Source organism: Coturnix japonica, chromosome 2 (genome assembly GCF_001577835.2).
Source record: "Coturnix japonica isolate 7356 chromosome 2, Coturnix japonica 2.1, whole genome shotgun sequence".
Lineage (NCBI taxonomy): Eukaryota > Metazoa > Chordata > Aves > Galliformes > Phasianidae > Coturnix > Coturnix japonica.
The window spans coordinates 40,105,452-40,124,093 of NC_029517.1; the positions used below are offsets into that span (position 1 = coordinate 40,105,452).

The window sequence follows — 18,642 nt, forward strand, 5'->3', positions numbered from 1 at the left end:
TTCTGACATCCCTCTTCAAGCACTGTAAAGCCTAACAATACTACCGTAAATAGACCAGAGGAAATACTTTCCAGAAATAATAGACAAAACAGAACAAAAACATATCCACAAATCTACACTGCCCATTGGGAACATGTCACAATTATATGTAGAACTGCCAAGGCTATCAAGTATTATAGCTCATCAACACTACACATTTCAACATCCTGTTTTCTTTTACTTCTTTAACTTTGTCAGATCTTAATCCATGTATGTATGTATATATATAGCTGTTAGCACTTGAAAATTCTACTCAGTTTTGGTCTAGTTAAGAACATAACTTTTGCAACTTCAGCTTCAGGAAAAAGTTTTGAACTCTCCCCTCACCTAGGCTGAGTTACAAAGGGATGCTATCAATCTTGTGACAGTTACACCACTATATACAGAACAAATGTTCCAGTGTCAGCAGAGCCATACCTGAATATGCTGGTATATGTAAAGCTTTTGAGTCAAATCTAACCGGTGCTTGCTTCATTATCTGGAGAAATAACATCACAACTAGTTTTAATGCATTTCTGAAAGTTTTTCAGCAATCAACATAAAAACAAAGACACAAAAATAGTGCTCTACTGGCTATTCTCTATTCCTGAGGCATTTTTCAGTACTTGAAAGGAGCTTACAGGAAGAAGTGATTGACTTTTTACATACATAGCAAGTGGTAAGACAAGGGAGAACAGATTTAAACTGAAGAAAGGAAAGTTTAGGTTAGATGTTAGGAAGAAATTCTTCAGAGTGTGGTGAGGCACTGGCACAGGCTACCCAGAGAAGTTGTGGATGCCCATCCCTGGAGGTGTTCAAGCCCAGGCTGGATGGGTTCCTGGGCAGCACAATCTAGTGGCTAGCAACTCTGCCCGTAGCAGGGGGGTTGGAACTGGATGACCTGTAAGGTCCCGTCCAACCCAAGCCATGCTATCGTTCTTACAGCTTCAGACCTCCCTTTCCAGAAAAGCAAGTTCACACTTTTTAGAAATATTATGTCTAAAACTTAGAGAATTACATAAGTTGTTCTGCAAAAGTTTAACACCTGAACTATGTGGCTTCATGGACAGCTTTGTTTTCTTTATACCAAAATACACTCAGCTTTGTTTTCCTGTAAGTAACAGATATTAAAGCAAATTATCAGAAAACAAATCTACAAAACCACTGAACACAGCATTTAATAGCTTCTATCTTTGTAAAACATTTTTTAACATAATTTAACAACCCCAAAATAACTCTATTCTCCAAATTAGCAATACAATAGGACTATAAAAGACAGCCAAAAATTTGCATGAGAGCTTGCCAGATGACTGGGTGGAACTGCTTTAAAATTTGAATTATAAAATACAGGAAATGAGTTTCACCCTGATTAAAGATTTATCTGCAAAGCTAGCCTCACCCACAAGTTCCTGACTCTTGTGCTTTATTTTGCTCTACCTTTGGATTGTCAATGATTGGCGTTACGATAAGATCAGATTCAGTGTAAATGAGCTCTTTCAATGCTGACTCCATATCTTGCTGACTTGAGCACACACTTTCAGCCTAGAACAAGAACAAAATTTTCTGAAACACTGTTTTGCAGAAAAGAAGAAAGTTTACGCTTACTCCCGTAATATTTCACTTCAATATTATGCCACAGAGTTTGGTCATGCAAACAATATATTCTAAATTGCTTTTTAATTGTGTAGTTACTGGTAGGGTCTGGACTTTGCAACTAAAAATTATGAAAAACATGCATGATGGAAGAAAGACAGAACTCAAAAAAAACAAAGAAACAACCCACTTGCAACTGAAGTTTAAAATGTAGATGGATAAAAAAAAGATAATCTCACTATTTTATGCACTGAATTAAAGGGAAACTAAACATCTTATTTGACTCCTACACCGGAAGCTTTGTAAAAATTTATTTTTTTCTTTTTTTAATATTTTTACACACTAAAGAAATTATTACTGGAAGAACTACTCTTCTGTTACAATTGTAGAATGAGAAAGAAAGCTGCTTCTGTTGTAGACTCCAGGCTAAGATTTTGATTGTGATTATATCGCTGCCTGAAAATATCACTGAAAATATTAATTTTTCTACTCACCCTTGTCATGCTTGAATCCTTTTGTGGAGAATTTTGGATTGGGGAAATAGTAACATCAGTTACTTCTATGGCAGTGCTGGTTCTAGGAGTAGGACGAGAACTTCAAAATAAACAGAATACAGATTAAGTCTCACTGCAGGCCACTGTTGTGGGATTTTGTTTGTTGGTTTAGGGTTTTTACTTGTTTTCATTTTCAAGACAAAAAAGTTACATTGTCCCCAGCAACATAACACAATCTTTGTGTCTTCAAGCACGTTTTGACAAAGTTAGAATACATCCATCAGCTGGAAATAAGAAACTTCCTGGGTTTGTTTTATTGTTAAATAAATGTAGTTTGATTGTTTTCTTGTCCAGTCAAGCCTCTGGAGTGGATGCTAAAACATGACCAGCTTGTTTCCTTGTAACAAACAAAATGCCAACTTTACAAAAACAGTAGTTACTCTCTTCCAACTACCAAATCTTTCTAAGATAATGGGAATAAAAAACAGCCTCATTTTCATAAATGAATGTGAAGCAGGATTACTTTACATTCTGGTTTTTGGTGATTTTGTTGTTGTTGTTGTTGTTGTTTTAAACTGTTTCACAATTAGAAAAAAAAAAGAACACTATATATTAGCAATTTTAATACGGTTGCTAATCTCTTTGATATTGTACCTTAATTCATTTCAAAGTGTTTAACTTTAGAACCATTAAAACTAGCAGGCCAAGAAACGCTGATTCTATCAACAACGTAAAATAAAAGTGTTTTCTTGACTTCCAAAAAGTAATATGGACAACTAGTTGCAATTTGATAAGACAAAGCAACTAAACTAAAAAATACAAATATTAGTCAGAACTAAAGATGATCATTAAAGTCAGAGATCAAATGGTCAACAGTTCTCATTCTTATCTAGATTAAAAAATTGCATCTTTTATGTATTTTCAACTGTAGCTTAATTTTAAAAGTTAGAAATGAAGCGTTCCCTAAATATTCTCTACTAGCTACATCCAACTATATAAAGTGTGTTAATTTGGTTCTGCTTGTAAGTTGAAGAAATTAAATTTCCTAAACCAGAAAAAGCATGATTTCTAGCCTGGATGAAATACAAATTCAAGGTTCCATCAAGAGATGTTCATATGCATGTATATAGCATATACATACATACAGATATCCATATATATGCATATAAGAGATGAAAATAGATTTTTTTTCCAAACTTAATTGGTATCTACATATGCTTGAAGAAAAAAAAAAAAAAAAAGACTTCCAGTTCTCAGCTTGTGTCTCAAAACAAGACAAGAAAACACTGAAGTAGCTGAAATGAGTGAGATCTATTCCATTTGCACACACAGAAGTTACTGCTGTGAAAAGCTGATTAACTACCTTGGTAGTAAGGTAAATTTTGTTGCCAAATGACAGGCCAACAATTCCCTTTCACATCTATACTTTAGAACTTTAGCTTTAAGAAATTAAATCATTCAAGCAGTATCTAGAACAGCACTTAGTAATACCAATAGCTTGTGATGAAAAGTGGCAGGCAGTATTTACTAGTGCATTTCAAGCTGTACATTTTTTTTATAGCTAACATAACCACATTCAAAGCATATACTCATATATCAAAAGAAAGAAGTTCTAAGCAGAGACTTATCTTTAGGCAAACAGTTAAGAAATCAAGACACCCATCAAAATCACTTTCAGAAAGCCAAAAAAGCATTGTTTTAACTGCATCTCAAGTGTGTCTTAACTGTTAGAAAATTCAAAAGTAAATACTTATAAAATATTACAAATAAAACAATAAAAAGATAAAAAGCATCTCAAGAGATTGGGGGGGGGGAGGGGGGGGTGCAGGTTTCAAGGGTTTTCTGACTGTTCTTTTGATTTTCATACCTCAGAAGAAATATGGATTCATTTGATTCACCAGCTGCATTTTTGGGGCGCAATTCAGTCGGATTTTCTACAGAAAAAAGAACAGAAACTTGCATTTAAGTGTTCAAATAAACAAAACACAGGGAACAAGCATGCTAATGAGACCAACAATATAATTCAAAATAACATAATGAATATTACCTATTTTGAAAGAATTTCTTAGTAACTTGTTATCTGCTCTTGAGGATGATCGGTTTTTACAAGCATCTTCTGGCCCCTTGGTATTCCATGACTCCAAGTCTTCATTGCTGTTTAATAAGACATATTAATTAAAAAGATTTAGAAGAAATCAGATGGATCATATCCATTACTTATTGCAACTATTAACATGCAATTTAGCTGTCATTCTCATAGATCATCCTCTTATTCTAATACGAGCTACAAGTACTTTTTATGTTGGTAATGGCAATGATGAAAATTTGTTTTTGAGCAAGTAACTTGAGAATATTAAAGAACTCTCTAGCTCCCTTAGTACAACCGGCATTGAAGAAATTAGGAATAAATTTATACCCAGGAATACCAGAGTAATTTTGTACGTTTCAGAGACTGCTCAATCTTCAGAGAAAAAAATTCACAACCAACATACTTTCAATACCAAAACCTGTACCATGCATTAAGATCAATAATTTTGGTTGTTTTGTTGGTTTTTTTTTATTAACTTGTTAATAGCAAGTTTTTTGCTTTCACTTCTATATTTCCCTGTACTGTTTACATGGAACTGGTTGATATAAACCTTCCCTGTGGACCTCATATTTAGAAAGAAGTACAGATCTTATTTTGCTTGTCAAGACCATGTCCTTGATTCTTCATGTCTGCCAATTACTGCCTTAGTGAATATTTCAGAATCATTAGAAGACCCCCGTAAGTAAAGTCAAGAAGTCCAGTATATTGTGGGTAATTATTCTTCTGATTCTCTGAGAACTGCTCAGCAATATAGTAAAGGTGGATCTAACTCTCATCAATATTTTGAATAAATTCTAATTTTGAGATATAAACTTGAAATCTTGATTATTTGCCCTGGTGGTAAAAGTAATAATAAAATTAAAAGACAAAGAACAGCATCTTAAACTAGAACAAACATTGGTAGCAAAAAATCCTGCAGCACTGATACCAGAAATAGGAATTTCAGCAACGTAATACAGAATGTAAAAATAGACAGAATACAGAAGCATGCTGTATTCTAAAATAATGCTATTTCCATACTTGTTCCCTGAATGGAACCTGAAATATCATTCAAATATTTAGAACAACTGTTTGTTTATTAAAAACAAAAAACAAACCTCTAAAAGGAAATTGACAAATTAAGTCAGCGAGATTAACTGACATTTTGAAGAAGCCAATTGTATTATGTATAAAGCCAATTTTCACAAAAGGGCTGGGTGTTTCTGCTAATATAGGAATGCAGAATATTTCACATTTAAATATAAAAACATTAGATTAACACTTCATGCAATAAACAAAGAATATGGGTCAACTACCTTCACAAGGCTAAAAAAGCCTAAGATGACGTGCTGGATAGGTTTTTTTTTACTTCATGTTAATGCATAAAAACAAAGACGAAATCGACTCCTTTGTAAATGTTCTAATAAAGCATAAGAACAGTATTGTAAGTCAAATTACTGTTCATCATTGTTATATAAACAAAAAAACAGCATTCCATAGCTAGACGAAATTAGTCTAGAGAGAGTAAACATCCTCTCACACTGATAGGATACAGTAATTCCTAAGCACCCCAAACTGCTCACTGGATAGTGTAAAGCTTAACTCATCAATTATTTAATGAAATTAAAATCCTAAGCAAAATTCAAAGACTAAAAAATTTACAGGAAAATATGTTAAAACTGTACTATTTATTTATTTGTTGCTATGTACAGTAGAAGACATCTGCTAGAACATTAAGTACCTTGAGACCTGGCTGTCTGAAGAATCACAGTCACAATGGCTAAGGGAGTCTTTCCAGAATGGATGTTTCAATATGTCTGTCCAATTGAGCCTTTTGAAAAGCAATAGACAAACTGAAAAAGCAGCGGCAAAGTACAGCTACAAAAGCACGTCAGGCTAGGTTCTGAATCCAGCGATACTACGAAGCAACTATTACTGTTCTTAGTTGGTATGTGGTCAACAAATAAATTATATTATAGACAAAATGCTTTGTCTAAAATTGAAATGGATCATTCATACAACACAGAGAGATGAGATTAAGGAAACAGTTTACCCAGTCCCAATATTTACATTACTCTATAAATAATTACATTATACAAAAATATAAATGTAACATCTATAAATTAAAGTCTTATAAAATAAATATTTCCATTGCTCTGGAAAATCAAAGCTATCTAAGTTTAAAAGCTATCATACCTGTTAAACAGTCACCTATTTAACACCACACACAAAAACAGAAAACCATACAGAATTAATGTTTTGGTTAAATAAAGTTTTGCATGAGAAAATGCACGATTTCTTCTTTTATGAAGGAGAAAATTATTCTTTTCCATTGTCACCAGATAGTATCATAGTTATTATTTTCTCCCAGATATGAAAAAGGAGATGCAAACAACCAGTTTACCTCTTCTGGGGATCCTTTTGAAGCAATCCATCAAGTAAGCTAACAAACTCTGCAGAAGGTTTCTGAAAAGCAGAACCTGAAAATAGAAAGACTTAAGAAAACAAGAACTGGACAACAGAATCAACTGTCATCTATGACAAAGTAAATCAAATCATTATCTGAAGATGACATTAAAGAATTTTTATTTAACACCAGTTTCACCTGGAAAAAAACAAAGAATGCATAAAAAACACTAAATATGAAGTCCTTCTATTAAAATGATCTTCAAAAAGATGATGAAACAACAATACTTGGTCAAGCTAAATTTTTATAAAATACATACATTTATTATTTTAAATATTCACAAATTCATGTATTTTTATATTTCATATTAAAAATATGCACCTTACCATCATCATATAACTACTAGATGAAAACAAAGTAGAGTTGAAAATTGCGCTGACTGAAATTTAGCCTAGCCGTAGTAGTTTTAGGAAGACTGTTATTGCATCCTGTTACACAGAGGTTTCCAGAATTCTTAGCTGAGAAAGACTACTTTTGAGAGCTCAAAATCATGAAATACAATTTGCTTCAATCTTACTGATTTCCCTTACAACTGAAACAAGAAACAGTTTTAACTCAGCAGGTCACATTTCTGCTGTATTACTTTGAACTGAAATTAGAAACTAATGAAGTGCCTCCATGAATACCACTGATGCCTTGAATAACAAATTTCAAAAATCCCATCCCAGAATTTATATTTAATCCTTTACACTAAATGATGTACCTGTTTTATCAAGAGAAATGTAAACATTTATCATTAATGGAAGGTGCTCATAGCAAAGGAAGGGCAATGGTAACATTCACTTGGGACAGCTAAGCAATTCCTGCAATTAGATTCAGAATAAATCTTTGTTACTATTGATTCATTTTGTCACATTTAACAAGAACAGAACATTACCCTTTGGCCTAGGTGGCAGTGGATCTTCATATAAAATCTTTTCAATTAATTCTGAACAGTTTTCTGAGAAGAACGGCGGTCTTCCTAAAAACAAACAGAAGTTCATTTCTCAGGTTACGCAAATTTCAAAATGCAAATACAATTGCAGGTGCTATTGTATATAATGAGCTCATTTTCTACGGAAACATTCAAAGCAACAAACATCTTTGATATGAATTCTATTTTAAAGGTTCACTTAAAAATAAATCCTTGGATTAAATTCTTCTGCCATGAATAGCCAAAGACACCAAGGACAGAACACGTTCTAAAGAAAACCAGAGGTAGGCCATCATGAATGCTCTGTATGAAACAATAATGAGACAGAAGCCAAAGAAGGTCAAAGCAGAGTATACCGATCCAACAGATCTGTGTACTGTACTGTAATTATTTTGCATTGAAAATTTCCTTCCAGCTACAGGCAATGGTAACTTTATCTGCAGGAAAGCCAATGACTAGCTTTAGACTAGTTAAAAGTTTTCTCCCTCAAAAGTCAAATCCAGAGTTTAATACTGAAGAGATTAAAAATGGGATATTGTCCAAACGCAAGTACTGCTACAATTTTAAGTCATGGTATCTGAGGAATACAGGTTGGTTAATATCACTACATTTGGAACTCAGGCAGAAGCACAATTTTATAATATCACTTCAGTTGATTGCTTTATAAGCTGTTTTTCTTAAGCATACTTAATGCAGTTTTGAGAAATTTTTAAACTTTTCTTAAATATATCTGTCTCAACTTCCCTAAAAAGTAAAAAAGAACTTAAATCAGGATCACAGAGTAGGTTTTCATTATCATGGTTATTAAAGAAATACACAAACTTACAACCTGAGAACATTTCGTAAAGTAAACATCCTAAGGACCACAGATCACTGGACTTGGAGAAGTCTTCTCCCTTTATTACTTCTGGAGCTGTGTATAATGGAGAGCCTACAAAATACCATACAAATACACTCAATTTAACATTTATCCTGTAGAACACCTAAAACTCCACCTCTAACTCACTGAAGCGTAGAAAAAATCTCCACTTAGAGGTACGAAACATGAGATACCAAATGTAATTTGAAAATAATTTTTTCCTCCCTAAACTTGTATTGAATCGTGTAGGATTGCAGAAGCTATTTTTTTGTTTGTGTCACTTTCATTAATCCATTTGTTTATAGTCAGCAAATATACAGAGTGATGTGGTCTACAGCAGGAAGGATTATCACGTTGGAAAAGGATAATCAGAAATAAATGGAAAATGCTCACTGCTGCTGTAGGTTAGCAAGAAAACTCCCAAAAGAGTGATTTCCCAGAAAGAGATCCTTCCCCAGTGGGGGTCAGCCCTTAAACGAGGACTAGGAGAGATGCAGCCAGGCTCCAACCCTTCTGGTCACAAAGCTGAATTGCCTTCACCTGCACTCCCATGGCTGACTCTGTCCTTGCCTCAGGTGGTGATTCAGAGGTTCAGGCTGTGATTCAACAGTTGTGCTTATACTTTTCTAACATGATTAATGGAAGAAGATTAAAAAAAAATCTTGACAGCTTCCACAGCCAAGCCAGTTGAGTATATTAAACCAATGTAAGTCTCATGTGATTAACAAAAATCATTAGGTTACATCAGGTTTTACATTTATAAAAAAAAGATATCCTAAGACATTAACTTACATGAAATTAGAAAACTGTTAGAATAAACAAGGTCCATAAATTAGATCATTGATATAGTTATACCTAGTCCAAATACTAGTTTCTCCAAAATCTCCATAAAAGTTACAAAATCTCAGCAAAAATGTAAATTCCATAATCCTTTAAGGAGCTTATTTTGGATTTTGCAATCCATTTTAGTTATTTTAAGTGACAACAGGTTATTAAATATATATACATAAGCTGATTTGAAAGGTAACAGGAAAGAGATTTTATATTTGCATTTACTTCTGGAAAAAAACAAAACAAAACAAATCCTGTTCCTGGCCTTCATAATCGCAGTAGCTGCTATCTGCAGGAGACAGCATTAAGAAAGCTCTTTTTGTTCCCATAACACATTGCCAAGATTTCCAGTGTTCCAGATAACAGCAACTGCAATGATGTCTCATTATCTGGGAAACAAAGGTCTCCGAGATGCTCCAAGACACAAAATATTAAAGGATTCTGAAAAGTAAAACCAAAATTCTAAAGCTTTTTTATTAATGAAAATGTAGCACAGCAGTTGTAGCCCATTGGGATTTGCATGGATTTTTCTGCAGAAATTAAAGCACAGTAACAACTTTCTTATACTTCAAAAAGAAACATCTTATGTAAGTGGTACTGAAACAATTAATCATCATACTGGAAATTACTTGGACCACTAGCAGCAAAAAGTAAGGTGAAAATCCTATGTCAAAAAACACAAAAGCCATTCTTTAAACTATTGTTAAATGGATACAAAATCTCCAATCAAAGTAGCAGCAGATTGGTTTTGCGCTTACTGAACTGTGCATACATTTAACATAAACTTAATGGAAATTAGTCCTAGACCCCGGAGAAACCATCTGCAGCACGTACTTTTTTCATATATGCTAAGTACTAAAATTGTATTTTTGACAATTAGGAAAGCCAGCATTTCTGAAGCTTTAGTGATTTTCTTATTTTTATAATTCTACTACTTATACTAAATCGGTCATATGTGAAATGCATCAAGGACCAAAGGTATTTCACAAATTTATTTTTTTTAAATCCACATTAGTTTTCATTAAAAAGTGAATTTGATTAAGCCTCCTTAGCAAACCCGAATGAAGAATTAGCATTTTCAATTTGCTAAGTACTTTGAGCCATTCCAGATTGCCTTCATATATGATATTTGCTCAGGATAGTAAGGCAGTTTGAATATTGGATGGTACGAGATGTCAATTGCAAAAAGCAATTTAAAATAATCCAGTTATGTGGAAATCTTACATACTATATTATTTTACGATTGCCTACATATAAGCTTCAATCCAAAAATAGCATGAAGTCTATTTAGAACAAGACAGAAAGGTAAGCAACTGTTAATCTATCAAACATTGTATGACAGAAGTACATTTTTTCAGTGCTTAAACTGTCTTAAGAATTACAACTATATGCTTCTAAACAGTTTCTCTTCTTTCTCCTCACTTGCAGGTGTTGTTCCCCCTGTGTGTCACAGTCCCTCTTAACAATCTTCCTCAACAGCTAAATTTTTGTATGGGGAAAAAAAAAATTCCCCATATGCAGAATAAATAAAATCTGCTTAAAGAAAACTTGCATCTCACACTCACAGGCCAACACATTAATATTTACAAATGTTCACAATACAGAATTATTCTGTTTCTGTAGGAAGTTAGTAAGCCACATCAGAATTTTGATCAATTACCTTCTTTCAGTCTTCCCTCAAAAACTGTGCATAGCAACGGCTTCTCTCACTTTCATTCTGTCTGTTTAGTTTAATTTTAGCTAGTAAAAATATCATACCTTGAAGTCTGTTTTTCAGGTGTCTTTGCGGAGCATTTTCAACAACATCTCCTGTATCTTCAGATTCGACTAAAGTGAAAAATTCTTCCAAGTTTTCTCCATCTGCTTTAGCCAAGCAAAAGTTACTGAACTTCAAAGTGCCAGGCCCTTCCAGCAGAATCTAGAGGAATAAACACAATGCAGCATACCAGCTATTAACACTGTTGTCTACACTAATTTCCAATACAAACTATATTAAATCACAATAATTTAATCATTTAAGTAAATAGAGATGATCACTATCATATCTAAAAGCACTGAGAAATTTAAATCAAAACCAATCACCAAAAACAGCACATAAAGTGACAGCACAACCATTAATGGTTTTATTTACATTTTTGTTCAGTCATTATTAAGCTGAAATGAATGGTGATGGACGATATTAGTGCAGAAAAGTAAAAATAAGAGTTAAAGTAAAAATGTGTTGTAAAGTGAAAGGACTGTAAAGGAAACATTGATTCATTTGAGGCAAAAAATAAATAAATATAAGTGATTTTGTTTTTAATTTTATGCTGGATAAGAAACAATTTTTATAACGATAATTTTTTCTACGTAGTCAGTGATTGTTTTCCTAATTAAAATCTTTATAATCCCACAAAAATTGTCTGGAAAAAAATCACTCAGATATGGGGGGAGGGGAGCAGCAGGAGAATTTCGCACCCTGTATTCTGTGTTCAAAAAAGTACTTTACAGTTTTTACTTTTTTTTTTTTTTAACACATTCTTCTTCAGAAAAATACAGAGGCATTTCCATTATGCTTTATTTACATATTCGCTTCTATTTACTGCTCTTTTACCCACAGATGACAGAAACCAAGCATGACTGTGCAAGTCCTACAGAAAACTCAGAAAGAAGGGCAACCTGACCTCTTACAAATCAAGACTAATAATAGAATTACTGTTATGCAACTGGCTTCCAATATTAGGTAATTCTCTCAAAAACAGTACAATATAAATAAGATGTTGATTACATACAAAGTAGTATGTGATATCCACTATAAATAACTCTTCTTGTTACCTTTCCAGGTGTCAGCTCACAAAAGATAATCCCAAGGTTATGAATGTGGTGTAAACCAGTAATTAAATCTGCACCAAATTCTCGCACTACATCTTCAGGTAGATGTTCATCTTGAGCAATAACTGATTCTAGAGAACCACCTGAAATACATGTACACATGGTCAGAAAAGGAATTACTTGCATGGCATTTGCTTTATATGCACAATGACATGATGAAAGTCTTCCAAAACTTTCAAGTAAAAAAATCATTACCAATACACACTAAAAATATCAAAATGTATAGATAAGAAAAATAAATAAATAAGAAAAGAGGAAGCAGAAGGGAAAACATGAAACTCATTCTGTCACAATGCAATAATAACCCAGTGGGTTGTGCCTTCTGCACAAGACTAAGAAGTACCAAGATTACGCTATCAATTTCTGTGAACAAGCAGTAGAATTAACGATGCAGAATTTCCCACTGAATTTACGGACAATAAAAATAGTAAAATTCCAAAGTCCTGGGGTTCATGGACAAGGATAATAAATATTTTATTCCAAACCACATAATATTTTCCTGAGCGTTTTTTTTTCCTCCCTTGCTTACTAATTCATCTCAGAGAATACTAAGATGCTACGATTTTTCACCACACTACTCTCCAAATTACTCAGTGATGCTGAATCTTAAAGTTGCTCTAAGTCTTTTTACATTGTTTATAAAAATCAGTCATACCTTTAGCCTCAGAATATATGATTCAGTTATTTTATTATTCAGAATTCTCCAACATTTTAACACTTTCATAATGTACTTTAGACAGCTATATAGATATACCAGGAAAATTTTATAATGAAATCAGCAACACAAAAGTATGCTACATTGCCATTGTGAGGCAAGTATCAAAACCAGTTTTCAAGGCTCTACAAAATTAGTATGAAATTCAACTCTCGTTCTCTTCACGTTTGCTGCTAAGAATGTCTTGAAGCTAACTGCTGTGGAAAACCATAGCAATTCTAAGTGCACAATGACACAAGTACAATTTGAGGCAGGTCAAGCAGGACCTTTATTAACTATGACGACAGAGAGAGAACATTCAGGGAGTTTTTTACCCCCCCACTCTCTTGCCCTCCCAAGTGATTGCAGAGACCCACTCCTACACTGTTTCGAAGAAAAGAGAAGTGAGGAAAAAGTCACTTAAGCATTAACAAAGCCAAATGTCCACCCTTGGGAGAGATGAACTCCAGGCAAACATTTTCAGGCTAACTAGGCCAAATAACCATGCCTGGCAGGGATGGGCTCCATAAACTGCTTGCTAACTGACACAGTTCACACTATAGCAATTGGACATCCATTGTTAGCTTAGGTCAGATCTGGGGACTGAATACAATCCCAGTCTGCTAGCTGTTACTTGAAATTAATCTGCTTGCTGTTACTTGAAATTAATATCTTTTTAGTTAGGATAAACTTCTTTGCCAGTCCTCTCTCGAATCTTTAAGAACTTTAGCCCCACACTGCAATACTGCAAGATACAATACACAATAATTGTTATTCTTAACAACGGAACGTCTGCCTAATAAATTACATACATGCCAATTTGTTAAACTAGGCAAATAGGACATGGCCTCAACATCAGCCAACTTTAACTGTAATAACTGAAAGAATGACCTACCTATTTCTCAGGTCTTATAGCTTCTCCCATAATTCTAGGTAGCAGTTTGTGATATTGGCTCTTACTATGAAACAAACTCCACATCTTAAAATATTAACATGCTTCATTTGCACAATTGCCTTTCCTTTCTTTCTACATAGAGAAAAGCATAACTACCATCTTCTGCTTAAAACATACAGTCACAATTGAAGAAAGCATTAAAAGAGTTCTTAAAAAGAGTAATGCTAACCTACCATAATACCATTAATTACTTAATACAGTTTTGGGTTATCAGTGCACCCAAATTAATGTCTTAACATAATATTTCCTTACATAAATTTTAGATAACTTAGATTCCAGTTACTCACAATTCACTGTTAAGTTCCCTTAGCTATTAGAAGCTAGCATTATGACACCAAAATTAGTATTTCATATACACTGTGAAATAGAAGAGAAATATGAGTTTGGTGGATTTCTAAAAATGCTTTCAAGACCAACATTTTTAAGCAAACACACATATACGTAACCTGATTTAACTTTTCCTTAAAGACTGAAATATGTACTTTTTGTGAGCAACATTATGAAAAAATCTTACAAATATCTGTGATATACATATATATTTATTTCTTATCCATCTGAACTTGTTACCTGTGCATAACTCCATTACGAGCCAAAGATGGTTGCTTGTTTCGTACCATTCGTGAAATGTCACTATATTCTTGTGTCTGATTTCATGAGTCAGACGAACCTAGAACAAATTTCTTAACATTATTAGTGGGGAAAAATATCTCCTATATATGGATTGGAGGAGGATTGGAGACAACACAGCTTTATGCTGGATCACCTACTCATTTCTGTGCCTAGTCCAGTACACTAAATAGTTAAAAATTCATCTCCAACTCAGATTAATTTTACATGTAAGTTGAGAACAGGTAACTTTCCTCACAGACCTTGGCCTACTGAACCTTTTTCAAACATATGACAAAGTTTCTCAGCCAATCAAACAGAGATACTATAGATTTATAAGCACTGTTTAACTCTTCTGCATCGCTACTAAGACTGTAAAAGAGAATTTGGAGTCAAACTTGGACATCTACTTTCTTTTTTGTGGAGAACACGACTGTGAGAAAATATGGTAAATATAATAAGGGGAAATAAAGAGTTTTTTTCCTCTCAATCTTATCAGGCAAAAGCAATCACTGTGGGTCTCTGAAAGTCTGTATTTCTACCACACTTGCATAGCCTCACGTCTACAGAAGTCTCTGAATCCTGCCAGAGCCATATGGTACCCCTATGGACTTTCTAAGAGGAATATGCTCTGAAAGTAAAAAAGGTTTGAGTTGAGAAGATTTATGAATCATCAAATAAATGATCACCAAAACAATGAGAGGGAATATTAAACAAAATTTATCAACTGGAAAAATACAATATTTGTAAAGCTTAACTGTATCAGTTATCATTTCTTATCCAGAAAGCAAATGTTTAAAACTTTTCCAAGCTTTTACAAAGCAAAACTAATCTACTTAAAATACTATTCTTTCAAAAAAGTAATTTCTTCTTAGTAAGAAGTAAGAATTATTATTTACTAGAAGGGACTACTATGACTGGATTTGCACAACTGATAGAAAAATAAAGTCAACCACTACAGAAACACTTATTTTTATAAAAGGTACTTTGACATATCATAGAAAGAGTAAACCTGTAAAAATGAGTTTATGCAAGAGCACCACTAGATGAGAGAAATAAACACTGAAGCATTTGGCATTTTTCTTTCTGCTACAAGGATTTTTTATTTTTATTTTTTTTAAGTTTGATCTTTTCCCAAACTTAGCAGGAAAAGTATTACTTACCCAGTTTGTTATTTCAGCTCTTTTACATTTATCAGTGCAAAGAATGGCAACAAAATTAATTGTCCCCTTTCTTCTTCCTTTATAAACGATGGTCTTGTTTCCTCTTCCTATCTCTTCATAAAGAATGAAGTTCTCCATACTTAAGGATGTTTTACTGTTAAGGGACTGGAAACATTTTCTTAAGTCAGATAAACCTTTAAAAGAAGAAGGGAAAGAAGGGAAGCAATCAAATGAAAGAACAAAAAGAACCCCACGGGGATTAACATTCCTAACACTACTAAGATCCATGTAGCTTTACCAGTTATAGAAATTGGCATTAGCATTTTTTTTTCATGGATGGAAACAATTGATTTCAAAAGCCTTTTAAATGCATTGGCCAACTGTGGGAGTCAAAGAGTTCCACAAGAAAATTTTAGTTTAGTTTAGTTTATAACTACCACTTTTGTCTCAATAATTTTATGTGGTTTAATTTACAGTGAAACAAATTAAACCTTTGTCATTTGTCACAAACATTCCAAAACCAGAATATATTGCTACCTAGTACTCAATAAGCACCTTATTGTAAGTTCTTCCAGCTCCCAACCAACTCCATGTCCAACGCCCAGTTCTTCCAACTAACAACTGAAATATTTTCACAGCCATCTGGAGTTGCTTATTCTCATCTTAACACCAACTTCTTTCATTTTGCTTGTAAAAGACTGTTGTTTTCTCTTCAACAAGACCGGTTCTCAATGTAGTTACCTGACAAGCACAGAAAATACACAGCATATTGCAGTGGATAGTGCAGCAACAAGGATAGAGAGAAAGGCTGCTTAAGCAGTGCTATTGCCAAATGCCTAATTACAAGCCACAAACTCAATTTCACTAACTTCCTTGAGACACAAAGCTCAAATGACAAACTATACATCCAAATGAGACCAGAGAATTCTCAAGTCTTTACATAGAACACGATGTGAAACACTCCTGCAACACACACACCTACATCCACAAACACCAAGTGTAAGTTAACTTGATTTTATCACACAATAAGCAAAGCATAACCTTACAAGGTACGTCTTTTTCTTCCAGTTAAGGCGGGCAGCTACTGGACGACTGAGAGGCGACAACGGTAAGAAGGAAACCGCCCGCCACCGCGCCGCCATCGACTGAACCCGGCGGAGCGCCGCACACCCCGCTGTGGGGGGATGTGGATGTATCCCAACGGGGAATCCAGCGCCACGCACCGAAATAAAAGAGTAAGAAAGAGAAGAACCAGCAGAATACACGGAGTGACTCGGGAAAATGGCTTTTATTTTTCGTATCCTAGCAAGGAAATGCCTCAAAGCACCAAAAAGGACTGCACTCTCTCCCCCACACAGTGCTCCGGTGGGCTCCACCGTGACCCCGTCTCCAGGAGACAGAGCCGGACGCCACAGCCGCTATTGGGCCGCAGCGGGGCCACGCGAGGCGGAGCGGGACGTGGAGGTGGTGTCACCCAGTTGCTTGATTCCCTACCCATTAGATACCTAAAAGCATTGATAAGTTTCCCCCTCAGTCTTCTCCAGACTGAACAGTGCCAGTTCTCTCAGATTTTCCTCAGAAGAAAGATGCTCCAGGCCCCAGCTCACCAAAACATTTGTCACTGTTCAGCTTCCCATGGGTTTGGTAGGAAAGCTACAAATTGATGTGAGGTCAGTGCTGAACACAGACCAGATTTTTGCTGTTCTATTCAATACTGAGCTGGCAAGTGCTTAAAAATATTGTGTATGTACAACAAAATTGCTCATTTCTCAGTAATCTCAGATTCCATCCCATTTTGCAGCATGATTTCAGTGAGTTGACTACCAGCAAAGCCACAGCTTTGAAACTGTCCAGCTCTTCTTTTAATATAAACGAGTAGTTGACTAGATATAAATAAAGTGGATATATAAATAGAAGTCACCTAGTTTCTTCTAGTTGACACAGTGAAAGTAAGCTTTTGAAGAGTGATTTATTTAGAGTTTTGAAAGCTGTATGTACTGTCTTTAGTTTTGATAAGGGTGACCGATATAAATCAGAAGGAACAGAACATCTTCATGTAACAGTGGCCATAGCAGTACTGAGCACACAGAGACACAAACAAGATGCTTTAATAACAAGGCAGAGATTCACGAAGAGCATTTAATTTGAAAGTCTATAATGATCAATTCATACCTGCCATTTTTCCAGTTCCTCTTAACTAGGATCTATGGGGTTTTGTGTTTGTGTGTTATAGATAAACACTTCATTACACATTTGTATTCTTTTCATTGTCCAGATGCATAATTTCAAAATACTCCAGGTTAGGATTTCTTCTCTTTGTTAAAAGAATCGCTTTGGAGTAAGAATTGGGAGTTATCCCTTCAAAAATGTCACTTGCTTCCTGTATAGGAATTATCTTGAATAATTAATCTATAAACAAATATAAATCAGAGCTGTAATTTCACAACTCTTATCACTGGCCCTTTTCCTACTGTTTTTATCTGTTACTGCTTCCACTGCTGGTTACCAAACATGAATTCAAGCACTGTATTCAGCTGCAGGAAACTTTTCTGTGGGAACATTTTCAGTATTGAGGAATGGAATGCTAAATATTCCCTTAGCTGTTTACAGCATTTAAAAGCCCTCTGCAAACTCTACAGCAAACTCAGCTTTGCTACTTACTCGCCTAGCTATCGTAAGGGACAGTCAGATGAAATCGAATTCTTGTTCTCAAATAAATATATGATCTAATTTAAAGTAAACTGAGATCTCGTGATTGGAACTACGTAGTTCAGGAATGCTTAAACACTTCACTGCTGTGTCCTCAGTGAGTGATTCGGAAGCTTCTGACATTCTGCCTGGTTCCTAAAAGTCTGACTAGTCGCCTGTATTAAAACACCTCTTCATCTTTTGTTTCCCGTTGGTAAGGAACTGTTGTTTAGTTTGCTTTAATGTCTGTTGAAGACCCTATATACTTCTATTTTGCCACACGTACAATCTCCAGCTATGCTGATTGCTCATGTTCTGTCTTCTCAGTACACGGTGTTTCCTACTCCCTTTAGCTACATCTTTTCCAAACTGACCCCCACTCCTCTGAGAGTTTCTATTCTCAGTGTTTTGAATAATTATGA

The 18,642-nt window shown here is 34.5% G+C and overlaps 1 protein-coding gene across 3 annotated transcripts in view; it reads right to left on the reverse strand.

Moving 5' to 3' along the window:
• Nucleotides 1–16,703, reverse strand: part of ULK4 (unc-51 like kinase 4) — a 191,263-nt gene extending 174,560 nt beyond the window's left edge. The window contains exons 1-15 of one of the 3 annotated variants that reach the window (XR_001553160.2): nt 16,579–16,703; nt 16,088–16,273; nt 15,533–15,726; nt 14,331–14,430; nt 12,058–12,197; nt 11,002–11,161; nt 8,383–8,484; nt 7,518–7,601; nt 6,578–6,653; nt 5,915–6,004; nt 4,153–4,259; nt 3,973–4,039; nt 2,106–2,205; nt 1,456–1,560; nt 457–517 (exon numbers count right to left, since the gene is read on the reverse strand). Coding sequence is in view for 2 of the 3 variants with exons in the window: in XM_015854094.2 (XP_015709580.1) it covers nt 457–517; nt 1,456–1,560; nt 2,106–2,205; nt 3,973–4,039; nt 4,153–4,259; nt 5,915–6,004; nt 6,578–6,653; nt 7,518–7,601; nt 8,383–8,484; nt 11,002–11,161; nt 12,058–12,197; nt 14,331–14,430; nt 15,533–15,670 (1,330 nt within the window). In the remaining variant the exon portion in view is untranslated. The remainder of the gene's footprint in view (nt 1–456; nt 518–1,455; nt 1,561–2,105; nt 2,206–3,972; nt 4,040–4,152; nt 4,260–5,914; nt 6,005–6,577; nt 6,654–7,517; nt 7,602–8,382; nt 8,485–11,001; nt 11,162–12,057; nt 12,198–14,330; nt 14,431–15,532; nt 15,727–16,087; nt 16,274–16,578) is intronic. The other 2 variants (XM_015854094.2, XM_015854095.2) reach the window with 2 other exon arrangements.
• Between the last annotated feature and the right edge of the window lie 1,939 nt (nt 16,704–18,642).